General features: G+C 52.3%; 2 protein-coding genes across 3 annotated transcripts in view; one reads left to right on the forward strand and one right to left on the reverse strand.

The window, feature by feature from the left end:
- Positions 1-1,467, forward strand: part of TLCD3A (TLC domain containing 3A) — a 9,851-nt gene extending 8,384 nt beyond the window's left edge. The window contains exon 6 of the transcript XR_016388895.1: positions 1,371-1,467. The gene's annotated coding sequence lies outside the window, so the exon portion shown is untranslated. The remainder of the gene's footprint in view (positions 1-1,370) is intronic.
- GEMIN4 (gem nuclear organelle associated protein 4) lies at positions 1,235-10,128 on the reverse strand. 2 transcript variants are annotated; one of them, XM_022595768.3, is made up of 2 exons: positions 8,353-10,128; positions 1,235-4,598 (listed from the first exon to the last, which is right to left on the reverse strand). In XM_022595768.3, the coding sequence occupies exon 2, from the start codon at positions 4,573-4,575 to the stop codon at positions 1,429-1,431; it is 3,147 nt and encodes a 1,048-aa protein (XP_022451476.1). In that variant the 5' UTR covers positions 4,576-4,598; positions 8,353-10,128; the 3' UTR covers positions 1,235-1,428. The 2 variants fall into 2 exon arrangements, with proteins under 2 accessions (XP_022451476.1, XP_022451475.1); XM_022595767.3 differs by having other exon boundaries at positions 7,799-10,128.
- Between the last annotated feature and the right edge of the window lie 209 nt (positions 10,129-10,337).

Raw genomic sequence — 10,337 nt, forward strand, 5'->3', positions numbered from 1 at the left:
GTGTTCTTCTCCGTGTAACTGGCAGAGGTGGGCTGTTGCAGGGGAAGGGGGTGTGTGAATGCCTTCAGCCTCCAGCAGAGCCTAGCTCATACCTCACTCTAACATGTTTCTGTAATTCACGGTGCCAAGAGTACACTGCAGAGTTCTAGAGTTCTAGCCCAGTGGTCACGTAACTTTAGGCCCTTTCTTCTCTTCCCAGGTGAATCCCAACTAGGAGTCAGGAGGGTGGAAACCCAATTGTAGGCCGCAGACAGAGCCAGCCCACTTTAGGTGCGGGGGGAGGGAACTTGAATACTGCCTCACTGTGATGGGGGGTATGGAGCTGTCCTTCCTTGCCTCCCAATTAAACACTTCACTAACGAGTCCTCATGGTTCTGGAATATATCCTGGGCACGCATTTGCACACACCATTCCCTGCTCCCACATGTTCTTCAAAACCGTGACAACCGGGACTTCCCTGGTGGTGCAGTGGTTAAGACGCCACGCTCCCAGTGCAGGGGGCCAGGGTTCGATCCCTGGCCAGGGAACTAGATCCCAAATGCATGTCGCAACTGAGTTCGCATGCCGCAACTAAAACAGCTGGCGAGTCACGACTAAGGAGCCCATGAGCCACAACTAAGGAGCCCACTTGCCACACTAAGACCTGATAGATAGATAAATAAAACAAACAGACAAACCAACCAACCAACCAACCCATGACAACCCACCCCAGGCAGAAGATAATTACACCCGTCCTTTAAGCACGTCTCTGTGGTGATTACCACAGTATCAGCACAGCCCCTTTGAGATCCACTGAATGGACAGAGCTAACACTGTGGGGCAGAAGTCCTCGATTCAGAAGAGACCCATTTTCCTGAGGTCACTGACCTCCCTCCCACCCACCCAACATTTCATGTTCTTGGTCCAACCGTCTCCTTTTACACTGGTTGCAGGCCTTGTGCGCACACAAATCACATGGCCAATTGGTAGCAGAAAAGAGTCCCTTTCCTAGTTCCTGCCCTTTCCAAGGTACGGCGAAATGACTCTAAAGAGAGTTTCAGTGCAACAGAACACACGTACCTTGTTGTTAGTCCAGCCGGGTGGTTTCACCTTTACTTATTTGCCAGATACTAGGGTGGAGAAGCCCAGTGATGAACACGCTCCTCCCAGCTTGACTTGATCTTCACAACTGGCTGCGCCCAGTTTCAGAGTGTACTGAGGAGCCTAGACTGTTGATAAGAAAGTCTCAAAAGAGGCAAGACAGAACTCAAAAGAGAATTTTATTACAATTTGTATGTTACAAATACCTAAGAAACTATTTTCTTTACAATGTCGTCAGATTTTTGGGCTTGTGTACAATTTCACATAACCGAAAAATTTGTGTTTTTCAGCTGTAGCCCCCGTAGACCTGGCCAAGTTGAGGCCCAGCTGTTTTCTGACCCACGAAGGTCAGAAGTTGCTGATCTTCTGCAGGAGGGTTTGGCGCCGCTCCTCGGGGCTAATGTTCTCGGCGATGGACTTTAAGAAGTGCTGCTCGTTTACTTTCTGGAGCAAGGAGCTGACAGAAGGGTTGGTCTTGCTCAGGGTTTCGTAGCAGGTGAGGATCTCCAAGGCCAAAACATACAGTGGTTCACACACCTCCTGGTGGAGCATGGCCATGATGTGCAGAACGTGACAGAACACCTGGGTGTAAAAAAACAGGGTTTCCTGGGTCAGGTCCTGCTCTTGTCCTTGGGCCCAAGGGCCAACTGACTGTATCAACCGAACAGAGTCCAGGAGGTCGGTCAGGCTGTTGCACAGGAGCTTGACCACATGGCTCCAGCCTTCCACAGGGAGCCAGTTATGGCAACTCTGGCTGCAGAGAAACTGGAAAGCCCTCAGCAAGAGCACGGAGAGTTGGAGCTCCTGGGCAAAGGGCTTCAGGTTGAGAAGAGGGACAAACTGAATATACTCCAGGCTGTAGGGGACATGCAGGAGCTGCTTCTCCAACAGTCTCCTGGTCAGCTGGTGAAGGCACTGCCACTCCTGGGGGCTGCACCACGGCATGACCTGCACCAGGGCCACCAGGAAGCCCTTGCTGAACAACCTGACCTCCTCAGGGTTGCCCACATCCACCACCAGCAGGGCGAGCATCTGCTCAGAGATGCTGCTGGAGATGCAGGAGCACTCCATCCAGGCCAGGAGGCCTGTGCCGGGCCCATACCTGGGGTGGGCCTGGCAGGTCCACTTGTCCTCAGAAAGCTTACAGATCTCAAAGAGCGTGGCTGGCACCTCACACTTGAAGTGGCCCTCAAAGAAGCTCTTCAGTCTCAGGCCCACAGTCCAGTCCAGCTGCTCCAGCTTCCAGTGGAGCCAGGACAGGGACTTGACCCAGGTGTCCGGGCAGAAGGTCTCGGCGTTAGCCGACACCACCTCACAGAGGAGCTCCAGGATGTGGATCACCAGGTCCTTCCCGTCCAGGGGGAGGCAGCGCTTCTCCTTGGGGAGCTGCCAGTATCTGCTGAAGCCATTCAGGAGCTGGCACAGGCTGAAGATGAGTGGGAACGGAGAGCAGGTCTGCAGCCAGTATTCCTCTAGACATGTGTTTGCTTCCAGAGTCTGGATGAAGATCCTCAGACTGAGGTCCACCTCTTTGACGTCGAGCGTCAGGAAAGGCAGGACGAATTCCTTTAGCACCTCATCTGGCTTGAGAAGAGCAGCAACTGGAATCCCTTGGGGCTTCACAGGATTCACCAGGCATCTCAGGAACTCCAGAAACTGCTTCTCTTCCCTGGGTGTAGAGAACTTCGTCCAGACTGTTTCTTTGAGGCAGGACACCACGATTGTCGTGGAGGGATTTGGACCCTGCTCTTCTGCGAACCTGAGGGCGGGGAAGGCGGTGAGAATCTGAGCCAGGAACCTGTGGGTGCCAAGGTTGACCACGGCCATGCTGCACACTTTCTTCACCGTGATCTCCGGGTGCAGAATGACTAGGCGGGCCACAGAAGCGATGGCGTTAGCCAAGCCCTGTTCAGAAGCGCTCTGCGTGAGCTGGTTAAAAGTCGTGTTGAGGTCTTCCTGAAACCCCTCCAAGTGACCCAACAACCTCTCAGAGAGGCCCTTGCGCCCCCAGGAGAGCAGGACGCCCGAGAGGACTTTATTTTTATCTGGCAGTGAGAGGTGTGCATGACACTCCAGGATCAAGTCGATGACCTGTTTGATCTGGGGTCTGGGGACAGCCCCGTCTGCCGCGCTGACGTCCACCACTGCTTCCAGCAGCTCTAACACCAGGCCGGGCTCCTGGAAGACAGCCCGGCTGCTGGCCAGGCAGGCCAGCCACTCATCCGAGAAGGCCCACTTCCTCTCAGAAGCGAAAATGTAGCACATTTCCATGTGCCGGTCCAACTTCTGCTCGATGATGGCCATGACGATGGAGGCAGTGATGTCCTTCTCGAAGCCCTTGTTCTTCAGCACCCTGTTCGTGTCCTTCAGGAAGTCACCCACGCACTCCGCCAGCTCAGAGGCCACCTGCCTCTCTTCCTTGGACAGGCTAGCGGCGTCCAGGTAGAGCTTCAGGTTCTGGCTGAAGGAGGTCAGGCTGTCGCACAGCCGGTAGCTGCTGTAGCTCGTCCCCTGGCTGCCACCGAGCGTGGCCCGCAGCTCCTCCCACCACTCCCGCAGCAGGCTGCGCAGAAACTCGAACCCCATGAGGATCGTCTCGCTCGGCAGCCTGGCCAGTGAGGTCAGGCTGATGTCCCTCTCTGCCTCCTTCACCTTCTCTGCCAGTGCATGCTGGTGATATGGGTTCTGGGTGTCCGTGTTCCACATGGAGATCACCGTGGCCAGTTTGTCTAGATACACAGTGGCAGACACTTCCTGGGGGTTGTCCTCCATCAGTGCAAACACGGTCAGCATGTCAGCCAAGTTGGCCAAGGCACAACACTTCATCCCGGGGCACAGGATCCTATCCTGGATTTGCTTCAGCCCAGTGAGCAGCATGCCCAGCAGGGGCATGGTAGGACACACATCCGGGTCGGACTTAAACCTCTTTGGAGGGTGGGAGAACTCATCTGAAGAGGACAGGTACTTATGGGCCACTGTCCGGAACTGGGAGAGCAGGGGGTCCTGCTGATTGCCCTTGTGCTTCATCATTTCCCACCAAACGTCGAGGAAGAAGGCCACATCCTTCGAAGAAGTGTTGATAGTCATGTGCTCCAAAAAGCGCTCTAGTTCTGCACGGCAGACAGTAGCGGGCAAGGCCATCAGGAGCTGGATAAAGAGTCCAGAAGCTTCCAGGGACTTAAGCAGCTCAAAGAGGACCGTGTGATTGATGGCGGGGATCATGTTGCCCACGGAGAAGAACACATCTTCCTGCCACAGGGTTTCAGTGTCAGAAGGCGTGACAGGGTAGGGCTGCAGAGCCTTGGCCCAGATGATAATCAGAGCTTTCTTCTTCCAGGCGAAGGGCTGGGAGCAGGCCGTGGCAGAGGAGATCTCCCTCAGAGCCTCCACAATCGGCCGCCCAACATGCTCCCAGTCAGACTTGGTCAATTCTGCCAGTGTTTTGGGGCGGAACAGCTGCTCGGCCAGCAAGAAGCCCCCATGCAGAACAGTCATTTCTTCACAGATATTCAAAGGTCCTGCACAGACAGAAGTCCAATAGGATAGAATGTGGTGAAAAATTTTCAGAACAGCAAGCAGAGGTTAGAGGGAGAGGCAGCAGTTGGTCAGCGGGCTGTCATTATTAGGGTTAGAGATGAAAAGGGTTCTGAATAAAATCAGTGGGAGGGGGGAAGAAGGGATGGTTCTAGGACCCACTGCAGAGCTGAAGTCAAAGGATTAACCTGAGGAATAAAAAAGGACTCCCAAGCTCTCTAGCCTGGACCTGGGAAGACAACGGGCACTACTGCAAACAGGGAACACGAGAGATGTGCTTGGAAGGAACACTGATACGTTTTGGTCATTTGGAGTTTGAGGTAGAACATTAAGGTAGAAACGTCCTCCAGCAATGGAAACACAGGGCTGAAGCTCAGGAGGAAAGTCAACCTTGAAATGTGACTCAGGAAGGAGCCTGCACAGAGGCAAGGCCCTCCAGCAAAGGATGGGCCAGCAGAAGATTTGGGGAAGAAGGGCTGGCTGAGAGAGAGAAAGAGAGAGAGCGCAAGGACAGTACCAAACTACAGCGGCCACCAAGTACATACTGCAGGACTTGACAACTGAGCTTCTAAGTACCGATACAGACTAGGAAGGGCGTGGACCAGGACTGTCTGCACAGCAGCACTCAGACAAGCCCTGCTTCTCTTTTTTCTCTTAAAGCCTTGTCTTGGAAACAGATTTCAAACGTTCTGCCTTTTGGGGAAACAGTTCAATTCCCACAGCTCTTTCCATCAAAGAGAATAAGCTACTAATGGTCCTGGTTCTCTGGTAGAAGCCAAGAAGTAGATAGAAAAAAATACTGTACTAGATTCAGAAAAGTCCTTCTTCAGTGAGCCCTGAGTTGACACAGACTTAGCAAGGAAGGCATCTTGGGATGTTTAATTAGACATGGGTTTAACTCCTAGCTCAGCCATTTAAAAGTGGTGTGGGCTTCCCTGGTGGCGCAGTGGTTGAGAGTCCGCCTGCTGATGCAGGGGACACGGGTTCGTGCCCCGGTCCGGGAAGATCCCACATGCCGTGGAGCGGCTGGGCCCGTGAGCCATGGCCGCTGAGCCTGCACATCCGGAGCCTGTGCTCCGCAACGGGAGAGGCCACGGGAGAGGCCACAACAGTTAGAGGCCCGCGTACCGGTGGGGGGGGGGAAGTGGTGTGATCTTGGACAGATTACTTCTCTGAACTTCTGCATATGTGGGGATAATACAGACTTCACATTATGACCCTGAGGATCAAATAATACAGTCAAGCCCCTGGCATTGGGTCCACACCCACTGTTGGCTCCCAATCCCATCTTCCAGGGCTGTTGAGGGTTAGGTAAGATATATACAATTAAGAATCAGGCTACAGGGCTTCCCTGGTGGCGCAGTGGTTGAGAGTCCACCTGCCGATGCAGGGGACGCGGGTTCGTGCCCCGGTCCGGGAGGATCCCACGTGCCACGGAGCGGCTAGGCCCGTGAGCCATGGCTGCTGAGCCTGCACGTCCGGAGCCTGTGCTCCGCAACGGGAGAGGCCACAACAGTGAGAGGCCCGCGTACTGCAAAAAAAGAATCAGGCTACAAAGAGCCTAAGTGCTCGATAAACGCTGGTTCTCCCAAACCTTTCCACTGTTGCCAGGACCAGAATCTTGCCCCTATTCTTTGCCTCCTCCAGCTCAGAAACAGGACATGTCTTTCTCAGGTATACTTCCTTTGGCCCAGAAACTAAATCATCGTACAAACATTGCTCACTCTTCAATGTTCCTGACCCCTCTCCCCTTTCCCAGGGCCCCTTCCTCAGTCCCTCAGGCCCCCAAGAACACAGCTTCCCCATTTTCATGGGCCAGGAGACTATCCTGCCCCTTGCATCTGGAACAGCACTCCTATGCAACCCACTGGTGAAGGCAATCCATCTTGGTGCCCAGTGGCTGAGGCAGACTCCCAGGAAGAGCCAGGTTGCTGAGAGGTCTCCCTGGGGGTTCTGGCCTTTCTTTCTGGTTCAGGCTGCTCTCCCAGGGCCCCCCAAAAGGCTCCCTTCTGACTCTGTAAATTTAATTTTATTGCTCTATCTGCTCAGCTGAGATGTTTGGCCCCCAAGACCCACCTTCCAGAGACGGTAAGTATATACTCATGCCACCTGAAGGAGTAAGTCCCAGAAGCAGTTAATGGCTGGGCGAATCCCAAGTGTTTTATCACGAATGGTTAACTGGCGCTTGTGAGTGCCCGCTCCTTATGTTTAAGCGCTTACTCTGTACCAGGCACTGTGCTAGTTGGTATGTGTATCTTTTCATCATCAGATCAACATTTTGAGAACCATTACTGTTTTAGAGATGGAAACATTAAGACTCAAACAATTTGCTCAGGTTGTCGGAACTGCAAAGCAGTGGGCTGGGACAGAGATCACCACAGCTGCAGGGCTCCAAACTCTTCCACCTTTAACTTTCCACCACGGAAGAGATGGCTGGGGACAGGGACCAGAACATTTCTCAACAGCCTACTAATACTGGCACATTTTGGGGAGCCTCACCCCAGCTGTCCCAGAACAGCCTCTTGGTCTTATGCCCTTAAGAGCACATCCAGCAGCGGGGGAGGCTGGGCAAGGAGCCGCCGATTTATACCAGCTCTCCCCTCCCTTCTCCCAGACCTGGCATCTGGAGAATCAAGACGCACGTTGCCGCCTCGGCTGCTGCAACCCGTGCCCACAACTGCTGGTCTGAAGAACGCTAGCCCTGCGCAAGGCACCGGACTCGACACTGTACACACGTGATCTCAGTGAAAACTCCCCCAAACTCTGTGAGGCTGGTACGGTATCATCATCCCCGTTTATCCACGAGGACCTCAAGAGCGTCAGACGCTTGCTCAAGAACTTAGTAGACGTTCAATAAATGAGATCGTTGGGGATACGGGATTCCCCGGGGCGCCGCCGGAGCCCGGCCTTTTCCAAAGCATGTGCCCGAACCTGTCCACTCTCGCGAACGCTAACTTCACATCCGCTGGCCCCTTCACGTGGAAAGGGGCCTGGAGCCGGCAAGAGGCGAGCGGAAGAGCGGCGGGTAGAGCCCGGCCCCCCAACCTCCGGTCTCCAGGACACCCCCGCCCTCCCAACCCCCTCCCCGGCCCGGAGGTCTCCCTCAGCCCGGGCCCACTCAGCACTGCCTGGTCGCCGGTTGCTCAACGCGGCCCACGCGGGCCCAGAGGAACCGAACACCCACCTAGATCCATGGCGGCGACGCTGGCTGCGGCGCGGGTCGCCCCTCCCCCGCCAGGCCGCGAGGGCGGCGCAAGCGTCACGGCACAATGGGCGGCCCCGGGGGGCGGGACAATGGGCGGCGCCTCGGCCCCCGCCCGCAGTCTCAGCTCGGGCTCTGCGCGGACCCCGGCATATGTCCGCCGCTCCGCGCGCACGCGCGGTCCCACCTAAGCGCCCGCGGCATCGGGGCCGCCAGGCCCACAGCTCCCCCTATCGGCCCGAGGCCTCCAACTAGGCAACAGGCAGGTACCCGCGCCTCCATCCCACGGCGTGCCCCTCCCCGCTCTACCCGGGGCCCGGCCCCCAAACGACCGCCCCCTCCCAGCCCAGGCTCCGCTCGGCCGCGCGTCTCTGCAGTTCCCTACTTCCTGGGCCCCAGTCTGTCCTACCTATAGCTCCATCCCTGGCCCCGCATTCTCCCGCACCCAGTAATCCCCAGATTCCTCACACCCTCGCCACAGTTCACCCTCACTGAATGCCCCTACCCAGGCTGCCCACTAACCCGCATGGACTCACCACTCCCTGAGAGGCTTCCTCCCCCGCAGCGGGTCTCTTCCCATCAACTCTTATCATAAATTTCAGTGGCCGACGGGGAGTCCTCCTGGAAACTCTCCGACTCACAAGGACATTGTGGGACAGGTGAGATGGGCAGAAAGTCATATTAAGGAGCACTAAATGTCCCTGGCTTTGCTAATTCCATTCAGACGTCAGACACACATGGATTTCATACTAACTTTACAGGCTAACCTAGGAGAACTCCACAACACAGCCATTCTAAATCTCTCTGGATTTAAACTCAAGAGATATTTGAACTTCAACTTAATATGCTAGGACCACAACCCCTCAAGTCGAAAAATAAAATGACTACTCTGAAAACACAACTCTGGAGAAACTGAGGAACTTCCCAACTTCATCTGTTTAAAAACACCAGCTTGGGCAAAACTATCTTTAAACCTTGTTTTGTAGCTGATTATACCATTCCCATAGATGGGAAAGTAGTAACTTTTGGTTTAAAATTACTAGCTGCCCTGTGCAGAGGTAAACTTTTGGATTGCTTGATAAAAGGCCAAAGTGGTACAGTAAATGGTTTTAGGATGAATAAAATATTAAAGACTGCAACAAAGGAAAAATGACAGGCAATGAGAGAAATAAAAGGAGGCTGATATCATGAAGCTAAAATGTCCCAGGTAGATAAACAGCATTCAGTTCTCTCATGCATAGCTGTACATTTAAGAGAAAAAATTGGGGGTATGTTACAACATAAGATAAACAGATAAAGAGGAATCTGCCATGTGTTTAGTACTTACATAAACCACTTATTTTACTATAACAAACTTAGAAGGCCACATCAGGGACTTCCCTGGCAGTCCAGTGGTTAAGACTCCACCTTGCAATGCAGGGGGTGTGTGTTCGATCCCCGGTCAGGGAACTAAGATCCCACATGCTGTGCAGCGCAGCCAAAAAAAAAGAAAGGCCACATCACAACAGCCTAATACACTGGGAGAAGTATAGTTTCTTTTCAGGAGAACAGTATTACCAGAGATAAACATCAAGAATTAATAATCTAATTATTAATTAATTAGAAAATCTGAGAATTAACAAATCATAGTCTAAAGAAGACAGAGGCATTTACTTGATTATTCAAAATTCATATAATAATTTCCCCATGCATAGGAAAAAAAAAAGTGAACCAACTGTCAACAGGAGGAACATAGCTTGATTTGCTTTGAAACTCACAATTGCTTCCCTAAGATAGAGAATTTAAGTGGAATGAAAAGTGCTGTGGAGCTGGGAAATAATATTTTCCTCTCAGTGAAGGTTAAGATAGCCCTATCAGAAGGTGAGCTGAAACTCACTCTGAAATTTCCATACCCTACCCTGCCAGCAAGGGAGAACAGCAGAGGCTATGATTTACAAGTAATTTCATGTATATTGTACAGGAACAGATATCTTCTGAGTCAATCCTTTCCAATCTCATCAGTTTCTTCCCTATAGTTTGAACCTGGCAACGACTTTAAATAATGAGTCTTACAGGTTGGTTGTAACAGCTTGATTTCAGAAGCATAATTTCAAAAAACATTTCATAATAACTATGCCCAACATAATTCTATTTCCAGTGATTAAAACTGATTTGTTCTGCAGAATCAAATAGAAAACAAGAAAATATTTTTAAAAAGTTTTTCATGCTGAAGAAATCATCTAATCCATCACTAAGAAATCTAACATGGTCTCTTCTTACGAGGATTAAAAGAAAAAAATATAGAGCGAGAGAGAGGGAGAGAAACTAGCGCAGAGCCAGGCGTGTAGCAACATTAATACATTAGATCCTTTTGTCTGTTTTCTCTGGCTACTCAAAAATTTAAAGCAAAAAATGTGGGAACGTTAACCAAGTCTTTTGGTTCAAGGCACAAAATTTCTTTAAAAGTTTTTATTGGTCAAGGCCTGCCAGAGTTAAGACATTAGAACAGCATACTGTCACCAGGTACTAGAAGTACTCCTGC

The sequence above is a fragment of the Delphinapterus leucas genome, chromosome 19 (assembly GCF_059928025.1).
Source record: "Delphinapterus leucas isolate spDelLeu-1000000601 "Yukka" chromosome 19, BTC_Dleu_Yukka2, whole genome shotgun sequence".
NCBI lineage: Eukaryota > Metazoa > Chordata > Mammalia > Artiodactyla > Monodontidae > Delphinapterus > Delphinapterus leucas.